Below are 20,226 nucleotides of genomic sequence, written 5' to 3'. Positions count from 1 at the left end.
TACGTCTTTTTCATTTCTGAAGGTTTGCCCAGAAGTGATCCAGCATCATTTCAAACCAGTGTCAGGCAAAAAGCCTCCTTTTTCAATATCTGCATTGTAAGAACCTGCTACCTTTCTTTGGCATGGAGAAGATGGCACATGAGCTCTTTCCACAGCAGCTGCTGTATATTCCCAGATTTTCTTGCAAAGGCATGAAAGTCTGTGAGCCTGTGCTGCAGGACACTTTTCCATTTCCCATCTTAAAGCAATAAAATTGAGTTAGGAACATGCTTCTATTATGAACAGGAATAATGAATTGGTGATTTCATTAACTAATTTTTCAGCCCGTAAACATCTGTTCTGTGGTTTAGAGAGAAATAATCGGGTTGAAAGTTAATGCTCCTCTCTAGAAATGGATCATTTCAGTGTGATTTTGATGAAGAAACATTGAGCTAAGAACAATCTAGATGCAAACAGAACTGTCCTCTTTGGAATTAAGAAAAGTCATTCCTAGTTTTGCTATATTAGGGTTCGAAAATTTATCACAAGCCACATTTGAGCCTAAACTCTGACTATCCATTCTAGCAAAGTTATTTTAGCGGAATAAAAACCATCTATCATTTGTCTCAAACAGGACATTCTTTTTTTGTTTTGGGGAAAAATGTAACTTTTCTTAAGTTAGGACTGCTCTGGTGCTTCCTGCTGTAAGGATGACCCTACTTGAGTTGTGCCTGAAGTTGTGCTTCGATTGTAGCCTTCCCGTACTGTTCTGAAGGAACTGTGTGTGTGCAACAGCACTGTCAACATCAACAGGGATCTAAATTGTTGAAAACATGGGCTGCAGCATCAACAAGCTATGCCACACTTGCACTTGTAAAAAAGCTCACTATATAAACTAATTTAGGCATTGACTATATGTCCATGAAAACATATTTCCTACAAAATATCACTTACGTGCTCCAAGCCCAGACATGGCCCAATGACAACAAGTTGTGCTCTAGTTCAGTGCAGCGATTTTGAAAGGCTCTGACTGTGCATGTTCCCATGCCACAGTCTTGCAAAGCCTTGTACTTTATGGGAATGGGTAACCACATAATTTCAGCTGTCACAACTGCTGAATATTTATGATGATTATGATTTACTCAAGCTGGAGACACCAGGAGAACTACATCTTTCTAACTTTCCAGAGGTGTCCATGGTCCTTAAAATGACTGTTTCCCTGACCTCCTTACCATAAGATAAGTTAAAAAGAGTAAAAGAAAGCCTGGCAATTGGCTCTGTTGGCACTTACACAGAGCTACAATACCTGGGGGTCTGGGGTGGGTAAAATATGCAGCCTCCTACCATGGTCTGCAAGGCCTGATCCAATATCTGTGCATTTGTATACAATGCAGAAACTTTTTTTTTGTATTAAAACAAAAAAGCACAGAGATATGGGCAAGGCAGCTATAGGTCTGGTTCTTCTATTCTTGCTGAAAAATTTAAAATATTAATGAGTATAATCAGCTAGCAATACCTTTTCATAGTACATGTTCTTACCTCACCTCAACCTACCGTGGAGCCAGGGAGGCACATCGAGAAGCAAACGCAATACCAGACACAGAACCATGGCTTTTGCTTTCCCTCCTCCTGGGCTGCAGAGTGCTCTGTGCCATCAGGTGAGTGATCACTGAGATTCAGCCACCCCAGCAGCAGCAGCAATGCAGGGGGCACTGACAGACAGACAAGCTCTGACGCTAAGCTCATGTATTCCCTTTATTGAACTGTACTAGTTATTGCAATCAGATTAAGTCACATTTATAAAGCAGACCATCCAGTTGCACTGAAACCGATTATATTCATTACATAGTTTTAATCACTGTCCGGTGAACTGGCAAATCCAATCAAAGCATTAGTCTTTAATTAAAAAATTAAAAAGAAATATTCAGACAATAGCCAAGCAATCACATCACAATGCACAGTTACCTAAAATTGCAATTAAAAAGCAGTTAACAAAAAAGAAAAAAATCACACCTAATCTTTAACTATCAATATAATACAAGAAGCAACAAAGGGCAACAGCATCAAAGCAGATTTATCTAACACTATAAATTCAGTCAGAAGCAGAAGCTCTAAAGTACACTAGCTGAAGCAGGACAATAAAAAATACTGAGCATGGAATACTTTTAATCTCTTCCATTAATATTCATTTCCAGCTGCTTATAATAGCAGCGCCTCATGGCCAAATCATTAGAGTTTTACATCTGGGTTGCAAATGACACTTTGATTGGATGTAATGTTCAAATGGTCCTCCCCACTGTGCCACCGTCAAGTCTTCTGCAGAGAGGTGTCCTGTAGTGCCAGTGGCTCACTGTGCGTGCTGGCTCAATGTGTGGTTCTGGAAAGACGAAAAAAGGAGACATGCATGAGGGGCAGAATAATAGAAAGCATGCCCATACCCTCCCACTCAGTACCATTTATGCAGAGCTCAACATAAAAGCTTCTCAATTATTACAAAACAAAATGCAATAAAGAAAAAGTACTCATAAGTAACAGCTGCCAATATGACATATTTGCTTTGTTCTGACAGATCTGTTAATGCTGGCATGAACTTAGAAAAAAAATGCTACAAGCCAAGTATAGTCATGAAGGTTTCCTTTTTTTTTGCTTCTTTCAATACATATAAAGAAAATGGTAACTTCATGGGCAAAAAAAACTGCCTTTAGGGATTCCCTTCACTGCAACAATTAAAAAAATAAAAATCTGAATCGTGAGGGAACCCTTGCCATATTTTACTCTTTCATTCTCACTCGTACCGGGTGCAAGCACTGGCAGCAAGCGACACCAGATTGTGACACACACTTCCCAGTCCAAGAAATACTTCGGCAATAACAGCTGAACCGCCAGCTCAGGCACCAGGGTAATATTCCCAGCAGAAAAAAGGCTGGACATGTAACCCAGAAGTTAAATCTCTTTAAAGAATGTACTTTTCTCTATACATTTCTTTCAGCGGTTTAGAGTCTCTTTTGTTCCCTTTTTTCCTTTTGGTAGATTTGTAATAGCCTCAATGTCATCACAGTATCTCACATCAGAGGATGCTGACCTGTCTTGCCATTTTGTGTAGGAGCCAATAAATCCTGGATCCAACCTCGGAAGTGTATTTTTAGAGCAGTACCAATTCACCCACATTTTGTGTTCTGACAAAACCCCAGTCTTACACATAAGCCTAGCTTTATTTGTATGATTATCCAATTATTTGAGCAACTAGAGAAGTTGAACTAGGTTCATGGTGAGGTTTTCTTGAGCTGAGTCCCCAGCATCCCCAAATATAAAAATTCATTTGTGCTATTTCAAGCCTAAGCAATTTCCCTAGTCTCCATCTGCCTAATAACAGAGCCAGGCAAGTCCTCCAGCTTGAAGAATAAGTTTTTAAACACAAAATGAATTTTGAATCTAATTATTTATTTACAGTGATGAAGCTTTAAAATAAAGTAAGATATTTTAACTTTTCATAAATCATCTGGTCCTTCTACGCTATTCCACAGCTGATCACATCGTGATCAGGATAAAAGAGCAATCATGCTCTTTTACATGCTTTATCCAGAGATGACATCTCCCTGATGGAGATCGCCCGTGGAAAGGGCTGGTGGGCGGCGGGCGGTGCGGGCCGGCGGCGGTGACCCCGTTTGCGGCAGAGCGGAGCGGCTTGGCCCGCTTGTGGCACTCCCAAGCCGTGACCGCCAGGTGTCACAAGCGCTGCTGAGCTCCCGAGCCACGGCCGGAGCTCCTGAGCCACGGCTGGAACTCCCGAACCACGGCCGGAGCTTCCGAACCACGGCCGGAACTCCCGAACCGCGGCCAGAGCTCCCGAACCGCGGCCAGAGCTCCCGAACCACCGCCGGAGCTCCCGGGCGGCGGGAGCGGGGCAGCAGCACGGATGGAGCCCCTGCGAACGAAATCCCAGCTGGGAAATCATAAAGTCCCTGGTCAGCATAGCACCGGCCCTCTCAGACACCCCTGCCTGTGATACTGAATATGCAGAACCACAAATCAGAAATTCGCGAATTGACGGCTGGAACTGCTTTGCTTTTAGACAATTTAACACCACCAAACACAAAATTCAATAGATTTTTCCTTTGATATACATGGAAATTTTCCTGGCCTTAAGAAGGAGTGACCTTTGCAGTGCTGGGTGTTATTCTCAAGTCTAACAATGACTTTATGGAGGAGGATGGATGGAGCCCTGCACACACAATAGCAGCACTGACAAGAAGCTTGCCCACTAAACCTAGCTGGGGAAGCATGAAAATGTGAAAGAATACACAGGCTCCTCTGTGCTCACACACTCCTCAGCATTTTAACAATGGCCATTCCTTGTGCACTTCATTACGGTTCTATTTTTAGGTCATCCTGAATATCAATAAAAAACCCAAAAGGTTTACCATCTTCAAATTGAAAGAAGGGCTATTCGTGGTAGACAAATCCATACTTAGTTAGGCAGTGTCATTTAAAAGATAATGCACAATCAGCACTGGATGCATGACGCACAGCCTACAGTCAGGGAACATGATTTCAAACTTGTGTGGCTGCTGCATTGATTACACCAGGCAGGTCAATAAAGGAATGGTATGTGGCTCTAAATCTGATAATGAAGCTTTTATTGGGAGCCCTCCCTCCTCAAACATCAGCTAATAACATGTTCTGAACATTCCCAATACAAGAAATACACTGGGTTTGGGATCAGAATTTGTCAAAGGAACAAACAGATTGTACTCAAATACTGCAGCCATTTAGAGCTGGGTCAGGCAGGAGCTGAGAAATCAGCTGTGCCATAGGGCTAGGAGTTTAAAAATTTACATTTTTCATATGCAAATCTTTATTTTGTCTTAGTATCTTGGGAATGTACCATTTATTCCCCAGGTATGCATTAATGACAATCAATATGCTGGCTAGTGCCTGGACCATGCAGTTAATAGATAGAGCCAGGTTTTACACAGAGCCTCACAAACAGGTCTGTAATGCCTATGGACACGAGAGCCTGTGTGCTCTGCATCCTTCCCCTGCCCTTCTGAGCACATCCTGCTCAAGCCACGGGCACAAATGCCAAGCTCTGCACACTCAGGCACCAGTGAACACTGGGTGAAGGCTAAATAACCACCACTGTGTGTGTTTGAAAGTCCCATGAGAACCTCTCTGTATCCTCTGCAACCCATATATGTTTCTCACATAGTAAAATGTATTTCAAAACATGCCTTCCAAAAAACTTGTCTCCTATTACTAGTAATTGTAATTTTTTATCTTCTTGCTTCTACTCCTTGTGCCCTGAGCATCTGCAGCTCATTAGAATTATACTTTGTAGATGTCAGAAAGCATCTCACCCATTCAGGGCTTATGTCTCTTCTCTCACATGTGTGTTTGCTATATTTGATCCATGGTTTTTCAAATACCTTTGTTAGGCACTTTTTTGTGTGCCCAGACACAGAAAATTCTCCTGGCTGATCAGACTTTTGGAGTAATTGAAAATCAAGTATTAAGAATGCCCTGCGCACAGGAACAGTTTTGACCCCAGTGGAGCCACTGGGCTGTTCCAGGCAGCAAAAGGAAATCATAAAGAACAGCAAGTGCTTGGAAACATGTGATACTACAGGAGTGCTGCTACCTAAGCAGCCTAAGGAAACTTCACCCACCTTTCCAGCAGGAGGGTGGGCTGGCTGAAAACAGCTCGGGTGTGATTTTTCAACTCCAGAAATTATAGTTAAAAATAAAAAAGCCTTAATGGTGGTTTCCAGAGGAAAACAGAGCAACCACAAAAATGCAGACCTCCAGGAACACTCCTGTGTGTGTGCACATGCCTAGCAGCTCCAAGGCCATCCATACACCTGCCCGTCTGGGGCCAGCAGGAGGCACGACATCATTTGGAAGCTGAACAGGAAAAATGGTTCTTCCCAGCTCCTGTTAGACCCCCTGGTTTCTGCTCAGCTCACAGCTGATACCCCACTGAATACATCATTCTGAGACATTATTGCAGCTGGAAAACTCTACAGCAGCACTAAGTCACCTGTCAAGATCAAGTAAGTCACAGCTTATTTATAGGATAAGGTTGGAAAATCTCTTCTTTTCTTAATAATCATGCAAAATGGATAGCAATTCCATTAGCTTTGTCAGTGGGAAAAATGCAACTACCCCAAGTCTCGGGGCTGTTGCAGTGTTTAAGTGGAATTTTCTACTGGCTGCACAATCCTCAAATGAACCATTTATGGAAGTGTCTGTGATCAAGGAACTGGCTGATGGGTTTTGCAGGAAATAAAAAGATTTCAAAGAATGGTTAATTATTGTCCATGCAGATATTGATTGTTCTCCAGATCTTCCCTGGAGACACCCCCTGCCTGCCCTCTGGATGCAGATCAAGCCATTTGTGCAGGACATCCACAATGAATATTTCTCTGGTTTTTTTACATGCATGAATATGAAAACACTGGCATGACAATCTCCATTTTCAGAGCTCTGTGTCAAGAAGGAAAGCATCAGGCTTGAAAGATGATCACTTACAACAGTTCAAAGAACTCTTACAAGCTATATAAAGATCGAGAGAAAAAACACACAAAAAGCAGCACATGATGGAGCGAAGCTCCAAGCCAGGCAGTCAAGCTGGGAGTCTCCCACACTGCACCGACACTCACTGCCAACAAGTCACAGGTGTACTACGCAGGAGCAGGTGAAAAAAATAAAATGCAACTGTGAGGGGTGTGATAATGGTTTGGGGCCATAACACATTCAGTCTACAGTGCCATTGTGCATCTGTTATGGATTTAGACATTTTCTCTCAGCCCTTTACAAATACACTGTCTATGTGCATGAGCACATGCCCCTAAAAGACCATATGTTATACAAAGGTTAAGAAATGGCCTAACAAGGCTGGTGATACCCCACCCCCAGGTAAAATTCATAAGCTTTCTGCAGCGTTACACAGAGACCGGGACTCTGATGAAAGGCTACAAAGCCTCTCTCCCCTTCCAAATGCCGCTGAAATGAACAGAAACCATTCCTCAAATAATTTCAATAAGAATTATGGAGATAATAGATTCATGTGACAATTGGCCAACATGAAAATGAACTGGTAATTAGCCACTGGGTGATCATTAATCCCAATATTTTTTCCTCAGGGTGTGAGGGGTCCTCCAGACCCAGGTAAGAGCCCAGATAGTTTCTTTCCCACCTCTGTTCAGGCTTCTATCACCCCTTCACTGTCGGATCCTAAGCCCAGAGATTGGAGTCATGGCTGGGAACCACTGGGTCTGTGTGTCTCCTCCTCCCCATCCCCTCTCCTTTTCCCTTTACTGAGCAGGGAAACAAGAGAAGTGATGCCTCCACTGACTGCCAACATGCACAGCTTGCCAGACAAAAACTAAACCTCAGATTCAGGCATTGACTTGAAGCAAAGGTTTGTCTCACATTTGAACATATATATAAAAAACGACACAACAAAACCTCCAAATTGCTACAAACAGAAGCTAGAGTGTCTAAATATTTATGAAATACCATCTGCATCAATCTTTTTTCAGTGTTTTGCATCTTTTGAATTCAAACTGGTCCAAAAATAAATCTCTCAGCTGTTATTACTCATTACATATCCATAAGCATACACATGTATGTGCACAGGTACTATTTCCCTTTAACAGCAATCCATAAAGATAAAAATCTTTATGCCTTGACTTTATAAAAGGATTACTTTAGGCAGAGGACACAAGATGACCTGTGCTTTAACCATTGGAGATTATGCTCTCTACAGAAAGCTGTGAGCCTTAAATTGGTGCTGCTCTAATCCTAAACTGGAGAGGCATTCAAGGGATGCCATGACCCAGAAGAGCAAGAGGGGAAAAACAAAAAATTTTAAAAAAGTCACACTGAAGGAGGAGGGTGGGAAAGGAAAGAGAAAATGGAAAAGAATGAAAGAAAGGAGAGCAAGCTTGCTTTACAGGGTAAAGTGTTTAATTTTAATTTCTGGTTTCTACTTTCCCTTTGCTATCAGACTCTAAAGAAAAATCACCTTTGCACCCCCTTGCAGTTTGTATATGCTTATTTTTAGAACTGTTTGACAATTATCCAAGGGTCTAAGACTAACAGATGGCCTGTCTTAAAGCCTCATATGTTCACTAGTTTGCACTTCTGACAAACAGTAAATGTACTCAAGAGTGTGCCATAAACAGGGCTGAATGAATACTCAGAACACAATTTAGTCAATACACTTCATTAAAACTGATAGTGGTAACCAATGTTTCCCATAAAACCAGGTGTTAATTGCCCTTCCAGTTGTTTCAGGTAACTTATGCAGTGACATTTATATGTTTAGATCATAGTTTTTCAGGCAGCATAATATTACTTCTTTCCTTTCCCTTGGTATTTCACCCACTACATAAAATGCTTGTAACAAGTGAACTCCAAGTTATCATGGTATGCAATAAAAAAAAAAATTGTCAGGCAAGACAGGTTCACATGTCCCTTCTTTATTTGAAGAGTCCCTTGAAATGGAGGTAGAGGCAAACGAAAGGTGGCACATCCTTTGTGAAAGGCAAAGGCTGCCTGTGTTACGGCTGCCTTCATCTCTGAGCATCTGATAACTTGCCATTCGTCAGTCAGTCCCTGTGTCAGCACACTTTGAGATGGCACTTCAACAAATGCAGGTAGAAAGCTGTCCTTTACAAGTTATTGAACCAGGAAAAAAAAAAAATCATTTTGAGTGTCTAAGAAAATATGCCTGGAGGTTTGGTGTCTGCTGAAAAGCGAAGTTTCCCGTTTCCAATGGAAATAGCTGCCTCTGAGTTACTCTGATGCTTGCACGTGATTACTCCAGGGGTAAATGCACCTTTCACTGGTGCTGGGACACACAAACACTCATCTGTGCTGGGACTGAGCCTCTCCTGGGGTTTCTGTACCCACTGGGGAGGATGAGCAGCCTCCCTCAGTGCCTGCTCACCTGAGGGACCCCCTCAGCCCCCCACAAACCTACCTGGCTCCTCTGGTGCTCAGGACCCAGCGCCTCATCTGCTGTCTAAGGGAAGATTTGGAATTAATTTCATTTACAGTTGGGCAAAGCTGTTCCACACGTGACTGCCTGGATGCTGATGCCTTTTCTCAGTCACTCTTTTTCCTCCACGGCTGTGGGTGTGGGTGTGCAGGGCTGGCCAAGCCCCGCGTCCCACCTGGCCTCAGAGTGCTCCTGACCACACTGCTTCTGCCCATTTCAACCCATTCTTGGATTTTGATAGGCATTTCTCAGTTATTCTGGTTTGAAAAAATATCTTTGTATAAGAATACCTTTCCTGGAGTTATTTTTCCCAGGGCCAGCTTCTTCATACCCACTAAGAATTATTAGAGGATTTATGAATTTAATTTCTCTTCTAATTCAGATTGTTTAGTCCTAATCAGACTTTGAAAACTCACCTAACATGCCTTCCCCTTTCCACTTGAGACTAATAATTTTGTATTGTCAGTCTTCTAAATCTGCCATCTCTATTCTTCTCTAAAACTCAGAAGAAACCTAGTTGAGCCTAATGCAAGTGAACTCCAAGCACAGCCTAAGCCTGGCATAGCCTCTTGTATTCTATTAAATGCCTCACCAATAAGTCTCTATGTTTCTTCCAAAAGCACTGGGTAAAATACTGAAGCACAAAAGCAAACTGAAGCCTTTGGGAAAATCTCCTTACCACAGCACTTTGGAAATAAAAAACACTGAGGAATACATTATTAAGAGATAACCAGAGTCTTCTGTTAGAGAAACTAGCGGTAAACACACCGTGATTCACTGAGGCACCCAATGAAAACAAGGAGCTAATAATACCTGTCCTGAGGGACCACACGCTCCTGAGAATTTCACTCAGAAATGCAAATTTATCAGCATCCTTGTGGTCTCCAGTATGCCATGCACAAGATCAAAAATAAGCCGAGGGAAGAACCTTACACTTCCTAAATATAAAGTGAGAGGGACAAATTACTGTTGTCAGAAGCACATGAAACCATAATATTTTTAGAATACCTTCACTCCTTCCTCAGCCCCACTGTTACTCCCTGACCGGATTCCAGAGCCATTTCTGATCCCAAGAGCACAAAATGGTTTGCAGGATTTTTTTGCTCTGCTGACAGTGGTGCTGCTTTAACCTGGACCTGGTCAATCCATGTTTTCCTGGGAAGCTGGTCCCACAGCCACTGGGGTCACGGCCACCCCACTCCTCCATGATGTGCCACAAACCCAGCATGCAGTAGCACCAATGCCCTGTGCCCAGCTTTGAAGTGACCCTCCAAAGCTGTCCTTGACAATGCAAACACCCACCCATCTGTTTTCAAACCTCAGCTTCAGTAACCAGAGAAAGCATCTCCTTCCCACAGGGACAATCCTTTGCCCGGGCTACACCAAAAACCCCAATGCACACCCCAGTGCTGACCTGTTTCCAATCTACTTACAGGTCCTACTCAGGGAAGCAATGGTTCAAAATAATTTTCAAGAGGTAAACCATTTTACAGGAATCTTTCTTAGGTTTTCCTCTCAAAAGCATGAAATTTTTGATTTATTAGAATCCAATCCAAATCTGATCTCATTAATCCCTCCTTGATCTAAGGTAAATCATATTGCATAAGCCAGTTAATTGTTCACTTCTGTGAGGGCTGGAATCATCATTGTGGAACATGATGTGACTCCTTTACACACCAAATGATTTCCTGATTGGGTCTTTATTATAGGACCAGGGGAAAAATACTTAGAGCAAAAGTGAAATACCTTACATAACACCTTTAGAAGTTAGAATGCATAGGGCAAAACTTCACTGAGGGACTGTTTCCATGAGAATACAAATCAACAAAAACCAGGAAATTGAGAGTTGAACCTAAAAGTTGCTCTGCAGTTCTCTGGTATGGCAAGGGTCACTGAACATCTGATTACTTTTTGTTGTTTTTCCCCTCTGCACCAGCCAAGTATTCTTGGTATTAAGGACAGGTATATAACAGTTTCTGTCTTAACTGTGAATTTTGATGCAAATTAACAAGGGCAGGTCTCACATTCATAACTTAGGCAACATCCTCCACTGAATGATGGGAGCTGCAGCTAATCCAAGTTCCTTGGGCCAAATAAGCAAGTGTGGACAGCCGGACTTGACACAAGCAACACCTGCCTGCAGTAGGACCACAGCCCTTCGACCACTAATTCCTTTAAGAATCAGCAACTAAGTAAAATTCCCTCTAATGGAATACTGATCTGACAAATTGTATTGCCTTGTGTTATAGATACACTTTTCTTAGGGGCAGATAAATATTCCTGTCACACGGCACCCACACACTGCTGGTGCTGACAAAACAGCTGGTCAGTGACCTGTTGCCTTGGACATAATGGTTGTTATTGCTGGTTTCTAATTTCAAAAGGGGAATAAAAATCCTCCAATGCAAGTAGCTCTGCTATAAAATAGCAAGGCCATGGTTACAGAAGGGCTTTACATGCTGCCCCATTAGTGTAGATGCCACCAGCAGAGCAGAAATCTGCAGACAGGCCTGTGCTTTGTCCACTGCTGCAAGGAATTAACCCTGGAGGAGCTAGGAGTGTGAAAGAGCCATGCCCAATTTGTTCTTGTAATTAAAAGAGGGGACAAAACATCCCCAACATGAGCCTTTTCCTTGAAGACATCACAGGACAAACCAGGAAGGCAGCATTGCTATGGTATGTGTGCAAAACAACTGGGTTAAATGGGATTCTCCAGCCATTGCTACTCCATTACAACAGTGTCACTGGTCTTAGAAAAATCTGCTTTTTAAACAGCAAGATGCCACATCTTAAACAATCCTGATTTCATGCAAAGACTAAGAGCATGTACCAGCCCCAAAGGAGGACACATTTTTCAGAAGTAAATATGTTTTAAACAACCTCACTGCTCCTTTTGGAGACACAATAATGTAACACACAGATGACAGATATGCCATACACAGCCAAACCTCAATGCCCATGGCAATTTATTCAGGTTTAACTGTGCAGCAGAAACAAATGAGGAGGCTGGGTGGTCAGGCAGGAGCTCTCCCCCAGGGCTGGCACAGTGTGGGCACTGCTATGGCCATTCCTGCTTGGTGCAAAGCCAAGGCAATGGGGGTGTGGGGACAGGCTCTGCATGGAGGTGACCTCTGGGTGTCCATACTGCCTGCCCAGGATGTGGCACACAAGACACACAGCACACTCTGCAGTGCATCAGCTCGAGCACAGCTGAGTGATAAGCTCAGGACTGCTGCTGCCAAATCTGGTCTGGCTCATGCAGAGCTGGGGTGACAGAGCCTCGCTGAACCCAAGCTGACCTTGCACAGAGCCATGAGCTGTCTCTACACTGATCCCATCAGCACATACCATCTCACTCTATCATCCAGATTTTTCCAACAAAGCCCCATCACCTCACTGAGGATAGACAGTTTAGTATCTCTCTCTCTTATTCCATTAACATGAAGGGAACATTGGTGATTACTGCCCAGGTCGGGTCATTGCACACATGCACCCAAACCTGCACCAAAATTCCCACCACTTCTCATTTTACATAAGCAGAACAGGCACAACATGAAAAGAAGCTGTATCCTGAATGGTTTTTCCTCTCTCCTCTGGTCAAAGGGAGGTATAAAACTACTTTCAAAATACAATGTTAAAGCAGGGTATAATTAGGCAAATAACAGTATATGATTGAATGTACTTCTGTGGAAGGAACAACAGAAGAAGCAAACAGCAAGGCTGTTCCAGGCTTGTTTTCAGATCCCTGAGATGGGCTGGACTGAGAATACTGACAGCCTTCCTGACAGGAGCATGGAGGTGCAGGCAGTGACAGCCCTATACACACACTAGACCACTGACTTTCTAACAATTCCTTATCCTTTTGCTATTCTCAGACCCAATCTTTTTCCTGGCCACTCATCATACTTGCTCCATGTATCTGACCTCACAGAAGAATGAGAACAGGTAAGGCAGGGAGGAATTAATAGGAGTTTCTCTTACAGTCTTTAAAATGCCCCTGGGAAAATTGGCCCTTGGGATGGGGTCACAGGGCAGGACCCTTATCCTCAGCTCTCTGCAGCAGCCAGGGCTGCTGCTCCTGCTGCCTTCCACTGGCTGAGGAGATAAACCCTAGGATTACACCCTAAATCTCTTACTCTGGAAATCAGGGGTACACACAAGGGCTTTTAAATTTTTTCATGAAATTATTTTTCAAATTCCTTCTAAGCAGTAAAAGTGATGGGGCCTCCACCAGCACCACAGCAGTAGGCAACAGCAGTACAGTATCACTCCAGGATTTCCTGTCTGGAGTCTAAGCTTCACATCTGAAATACAGCACACACACAACATTTGTATGACAGAGGAAACACAAGACACTTGCCACACATTTATTATCTTCCTGGGGAAATGATATAGAGGACAAAAGAGACTATATTTACTCCCTCCCCAGCTGCTTTTACAATCTAATAATTTATTTCTCCTGGACATAAATTTCAGATTTAAACGAAATCCCTGAAACCTAAAGATGCCACATGGTAGAGGCTAGGGCAGTATTTCTTTCTGTTTTGGAGATGGAGTGCTTAATGCATTGCTCAGTTAACCAGAAGCCTTAAAATTTAGTGGGGTGGGGGTGGAAAGAGACAAGCAATTAGACTGTGGCAGACCCTAGATGCAAATACAGGTGACTGTGATTACTACCTTCATACACAGAGTTAAAAATATCTGGTTATTGAAAATTATTTTCTCAGTCCATAGGGGTTTATCTAGGTTTAGGCTGAGATGTTTATTTTTTCTGCAGCAGCTGTACTGGGGATTCTTTTACAACATTTTCCTTACATAGAAGCTATATATCATTCATATTTCTGAAAGCCAAGGTGATTTCTATGATGTAAGAAATCTCTGCGATTAGAAACAAACATATCTTTTTTCCAAAAAATAAAATTAATCTCCAAACCCTTCAAGGCAGCAACTAAGATAGCAGTGCTCTTAGGGCAAATGTAAAATTCCAGGGCATAAATTCATGTTAACTGCTACAAATATATCCATCTGTTCACAGACTAACTAGTGACTGAAACTGATGAGTCCATTGAAATGTAATTTTTGAGTCCACTAGCGTCTGTTCCCTTCTAGTAATAAAGTAAGTGCTTTTCAATAACTCTGCTGCTTTTCAATGCCAATTTTCATTTAAGTAGGCTCAGGTTCTCTCTAAAAAAACCCCCTAAAATTAAAATAGCAAATGCCTTTTCTTTCCAAAGGTCAAATTCAGCTTTTAAAGAACATGCAACATTTCTGCAAGGCAGAGAGGACAAAACTCCAATCAGATAAATGGGCTGTGTAATGATTGAGAACCACGGCTGTCTCAGGTTTCTGAATGGGCTGTAGCATAGAATTTGGCACAGACTGATGTTGAAGCTTATATCTCTTTTACTGCAGACAAGAAATTCACTGAAATATATAAATAATGAATGTGGCTGGGGATCTCTGCTGGTACTACTGCTGGTTCTGCAAGATGCAGGAGCAGAAACATACACTGCTCCATGTTTTTGTTATTAGGGAATCCTTGTTCTCCAACAATAAACACAGAATATTTTATCTGAAATGGCTTCTGCAGCACATCCAATATAAGTTTCAGCTCTCTAGAAGTGCCAGCAAATTGCAGAAAGATAAGTTACAAAGACGTACCTAATTTGCTGTGATGAATTGTGTGCATGCTTCAGTGATCAAAACTGCAGCTGAGACCTATTATATTTAATGATCTAGACATTTCTTGTGAAAACACTCAGGCATATACTGTTATGTCTGGACAAGCATCCCCACTTCAGTCTTTCCAAGCAAACGAAGAGACTGAACTTTTAAAAGGATGCTGTACAGCACCCTCGATGAGCTCCTTAAAACTGAGGCTGATCAAGCTCCACTATTTTCTTTAAATAATGCTTATACTCTGCCCTTTCCAGTGCAGCATCCCTCTTGCTTTGAAAAACAGTCAGTTCCTCTGGATGCTAGCGACACTTACAGGAGGCAACAGAGCTAGTCTGTGCTCAGACCCCAAACCATGCTCCACAGCAGCCACTACAGCAGGGGAAAATCAAAGGGGCTGGATCAGACATCTCTTCCCACCAGCAAAGAAAATCTCTGACGAGACATTTCAGAGAGAAAACAAAAGGAAAAAAAAATTATTTGTCTACATGTTACACAAGCGTTCTGTTTCTATTTTAAGGGCTCTGCCCTGCTTACAAAGGCATGTGCTACCCAGCGCGGCAGGGCCAGGCAGGGGTGGCCGCTTGTGCTGTCCCTGAGGACGCTGCTCCTGCACAGCCAGCTGTGCCATGGCCACGCTCACAGCCCCTGTGCTCACAGCTTATGGCCCCTGTGCTCCAGCCTCTCCACACTGCAGCAGGAAGCAGGGCTTCCTACCACCCTCCTGTGGGGACAGGGATGTCACCTTGTGAACACGTGAAGGGCTTTGGAATAAAAGCTCTGAGGTTTCCAGGGCTTTATGTCTGGCTCCTCCAAAATTGTCCAGAATGGAACAGGGTATATTATTCAACCTTGCCTTTCCAAATTTACAAAACAGAAAAAAAAAAAAAAAACCCTCAGAAAATGTGCTGATAAACTTAATTCATTCATGGTTTTAAGAATCACAGACATCTGCATAGAAAATCCACATAATTTTCTTGCTATACACATGCAAGAGCTCATGCTCTCTCTCCTTGGTCAGTTTGAACCTCTTTCTATCATTCATTGTTCAACAAAACACAGCAAAACATAAACATGTGCTTTTGACTCTAGAAATAAGGATTTCAAAGTGCTGAAATTTTCATTCACCTGAGGAGCTGCTAAATACTATCACAGTGGTAATTTGTGATAGTGTGGTAAAGAATGAAGAAAAGGTATTTGTTAATTGTTGACATAACAAAATTAATTTTCCATCCCTAAACTTTTTCTCATCTCTCCTGTGAGCTCTGATGCAATGTTACTGACTGGCACTGCTGAAATGCCAACTTGCATTTCTCATCCTTAATTTCTCTCTAAATGTCATTAGTAATTGTTATTGCCAGACCAGAGAGTGCAATCTGGTCTTTCTGAAAGAAAATCCATTTCTCATTTCTTCTCCTGTGCTTCCTCCTTTTGGTCAGGATGGATGTTTAACACAGCCCCTGTGCTCTGCTGACATGAAGAGGGGAATGCATTAATGGATCTGGAAGTACAACATTCCTGCTTTATTTATTTACATATAGTATGCCCGGATCCTTATAAATATCAAATTGTATATTCAGAAGGGTCTTCAAAGCACATCTTTCACAAACACTAACAAGTCTTAATTGAATAAAGCTAACAAGTAGGCGAAAGGAACACCCTTTAATGTGTGCATACAGACTCCTCTCTGGATGCTTCCATAATTTATCCTTTCTGGTGGGCAGCAATGCTGTCAAATATAAAAGCATATTATATGATTTTCCTCTCTTTTAGTCACATGGAAAACAAATTTCTTTTGTGAGATGTGTAAACTAGTCTAGCTTTGTTCTGGATTAATGTATCACCCTCATTGCCTCAAAAAGTAAAAGTGTTTTCCTCCACTAAGAGGGAAGGTGAACTTGTACACCTGTGTGCAAAGGAAAATCTGCCAGTGCAAAAGGCTGGCTCCTTGCATACCGCTATGTATTGAGCCAGAGATGTGTACAGTTATGTGCAGCACCTACAAAATTTGGTCTCTGGTACTCAGAGGCAAATAGCACCTTGGCACATTGAGTCACTTAAAGGGAGGATTCTGTGTCACAACAGACCTTTAACAGATCTCCCCATAATCACCACATCTTACACTTCCACATCTCCATTATATTTTGTAAGGTATATAAAGAAATTAATTCAAAGCTAAGCTTTGAATTTCCCTACCCATTAACTAAAGGCATCTTATCTCAAAATAAATAGACATTTGAACATTTCCAGCCAGGAATTGTGCTTTCAATAAGCACAATTGATGCATATACATTGTCTCTTGGCGGCTTACACTCCTGCCCATCTGTTGGGATGGCATGGTGCCTGCGCAAAAGTTGGTTGGACCCTTGCCCTAGGGCATAGATGACAGGCAACGACGGGTTTAGCTGGGCAGCCTGAGCAGCAGCTCCAAGTGCCATCTCTGCTGGAGGAAGCCCCGTGTGTGTGCCAGCCCTGCCACATTGCAGCGACATGCCTCCTTACACTTGATCACACATGTTGACACTTGGGTGCGCTTAAGTGCATTAATGGCTAAAACGATGCCTTTCACCTGGCTCCCTGCTCTTTTCCTCCACTCTGCGCGGCTGCTGGGTTTTCTGCACATGTTAATGTGAAGTTGTGTGCACTTTGCTAGCCAGGCCAGCCACAGAATGGCCCTAATGTTTAAGTGTTTGTTATGGGCCATGCTGCTCCAGTGCCAGACATATCTTCATCTCAGGTGAGATCTTTGTGCCTCTCACTGAAGAGACCTCACACAGGATAAAGATGCAGCAATATATTGATCAGAACCATCTGTCCAAATGAAAACGTTACACCCTGGCACTACACCACACACAGGGCAATCCAAGCTTTCTGCACCCTCCTTTGTTGCAGCAGAGGTGGCCGCACAAAGAGGCCACATGGCCTGGATTCCATTACTGTCCCAGCAGCCCCAGCAAACACCCCCTGCCTGTGTGCAGGGGAAGAAGGTGCTCCCTGACAAACCACACAGGGGTGTGTGAGCAGCCCCTGCTCTTACATTGACCTCTGTGGATGTCAGGCCCAGGAAACCTCTGGCATCCCCTGCACAGAGCCCCAGCTGCAGCTGCTGCACACCCAGCACCAGCCCCACATAGTCTGCAATGGACTTTCTTAGCTTTGGTCCTTACCAGAGCCTGTCCCTAACCCTAAAGTTTCTAACAGCCATAAATTCCTCCTCCTCCTCTGAATTTAAACACACACATTGAAAAGCAGAGACCTTATAGGTAAAAACTCTTCCCTACTGTGAAAACAGATCACAGATAAAACTTGTGGTTTTGCAGTCCATAAAGAACGTTCAGGCAGGCAGACTCAACATGATGGGTATGTGCCTACAGCACTTTTAATTTTTAATTATTGTTAGTTATAATTATCTGACTGTGTCTGAATGAAACCCAGCAATATGGCTGGAATAGATTTTGGTAGTCTTGTAATTTATTAGCTTTGTAACTACTAATAATTAAAATTTAACAATACTCCAAGCACCACAGCAACATTTTTTTAAGAAACGCTAGCCAAATCTGCTAGGATAACTGACTAGTCATTTTCACGATTTTAAAGAAGGAATGACATTTAAAAATTTTAAAAATTAAAAAATAAAAGTACGAAAGAAGGAAAACCAGCTAACTGGTTTTTAAAAGCCTATCAAAACAGAAAATGCAAAGATAAAAAAATCTGTTTTAAAAGAAAAAAAAAAAGGATGTTGCTTGCAGAAAATTAATTCCACATGTGATCTTGTGTGTGCTTTGTGTGAAATTTAAAAAGAGCTTGTGTTATGTTTTCACTAAGAAGCTCTTGGTGTTTGCCATCTAAGCCACACTAAGTCCTGAAATACAGCAAAAGTTATATCAAGTGAAAGCACTGCTTTGAGATAGAGCCACATTTCAGGTCCCATTTGTCCTGCCATCCACACATTCTCAAGGAGAAACATTTTCTGCAACTTCCTCAAGATACCATGGAATTCCCTTTCTCTCACTGCCTGAATGGACACTGGGGCACAGAAACACTGAGATTCTGCACTGCTGCAAGCACAAGGCTGCTTGAAAGAAAAATTTTACTTCTGCTTAAGTAAGCGTTCTTATACCCCCAGAAAGTAGCTAAAGTCCATTTTTCAAATAGGAGCTGGAGATATGGCTGGGTACCGACTCAAAATTGCTGAAGTCTTTCTTCAGTGCTCCAGTGGTGGTGAAGGGAGCCTTGGACACAGCCCTGCAGGCTCGCCTGCAGGCAGGTGGCTCCCAGCCAAGCCAAGGGGCTCTGGTTCCCCTCTGTGCCTCAGGGACACTGCTGCACCCAGATGGCCCCAAGGACCACTGGCATGAGCAGCTGCACATGTGGCTCCCCACTGCCCCCTCCCAGGGAGGCCAGCACTGGCACGGAGCAGCTCCGGTGTGTCCCCCACTGGCTCACATCAGACCACAGGGCAGCTCGCTGTGCTGTCCCCTCACCTGTCACAGCCCTCTATGTCCTCACAGCCCTATGGTCTGAAGTGGCACATCTAACATCAAGCTGATATTAAAAGCACAGTTAAAAAGAAAAAACCTGCTTAGGGCTTGATCTGCTGTAATCAGCAGAAAGAATCCCAAGGACTTTGATGTGGACCAAATCAAGCCCCTGGAGGACATTCATGGTAAATCATTATTAATATAATGAGTGCAATTTCTGTGCAGCAGCTCATTCCTGTTTATGGATATATGAAAATTGCTAGCTTTTCACATGAAATAAAATGAGAGGGGAGACAGACCACAGTGCTAGCCAATGAGCCATAGTAGCTCCTTTGATATGTGTACTTTTAAAAAACTGGGCATTTCAAATGACAGCACATTCCTCCAGTGAAGCTCTCTTAATTTAGTGGTTTGACATATCTCCAAATCTGAGCAGAAAAGAAAGCCCTTTATTCATATCAGGCAATAAAACACCTGAACACCTGTGCTAGGAAAGACCTGGCAGGTACCCTGCTCCCTTGGTACCTGGATTATTTGCGCATTGTTTATTACATCCCTTGCCTTAGTTTTCATCAATTGTAATCATTTAGGAGGAAACAGTGTGATTAACAGTACACAAGCAAACAGCAGGAATTAATCCTTTAAATACAAATACTTCACCGGTTATGTGATGGCTCCTTGGAAAAGCAGTGTGGCAAAAGAGTACACACAAAAATCCTTCTCAAGTTTTCTCTGAAAACCACTGCTCAGTCACAATTTGCTTAGTACAATTCTCGATGCAAACACCTGAGGAGGGATCTCTCCTTGCTGTGAATCACAGCACAAATGTAACTCTCAGCCCCCATTGTGTGTCCCCATTTCTGACCCGTCTTTGGGGCAGGCAGGGTTCCCTGCTACATTTTAAATAGCAAAGATCAAAACTTCACTTGTCAAAGAGCAAGCTCATCTGCCATGTCCTAGTGCCCATGGCTCCAGCTGCCTCTGAGGAGCTGGGCCAGCAGTTCCCAGCACAGCTCCTGGAGATGGGGATCTGTCTGAAAGGGCTCCTTCTGCCCTACATGTGAGGAAACCCCAACCCTGCACCTC

General features: G+C 42.9%; 1 protein-coding gene across 7 annotated transcripts in view; it reads right to left on the bottom strand.

Annotated features, from left to right (window-relative positions):
• Nucleotides 1–1,721: 1,721 nt before the first annotated feature.
• Nucleotides 1,722–20,226, bottom strand: part of ZNF423 (zinc finger protein 423) — a 280,738-nt gene continuing 262,233 nt past the window's right edge. For all 7 annotated transcript variants that reach the window (XM_064723039.1, XM_064723043.1, XM_064723040.1 and 4 more), the window contains one exon: nucleotides 1,722–2,356. In XM_064723039.1, the coding sequence (XP_064579109.1) occupies nucleotides 2,327–2,356 (30 nt within the window). In that variant the 3' untranslated portion in view covers nucleotides 1,722–2,326. The remainder of the gene's footprint in view (nucleotides 2,357–20,226) is intronic.

This window comes from Zonotrichia leucophrys, chromosome 11, assembly GCF_028769735.1.
Source record: "Zonotrichia leucophrys gambelii isolate GWCS_2022_RI chromosome 11, RI_Zleu_2.0, whole genome shotgun sequence".
NCBI classification, from domain to species: domain Eukaryota; kingdom Metazoa; phylum Chordata; class Aves; order Passeriformes; family Passerellidae; genus Zonotrichia; species Zonotrichia leucophrys.
Note: the sequence above shows the minus strand (reverse complement) of the source record. Positions and strands in the feature narration are given on the sequence as shown.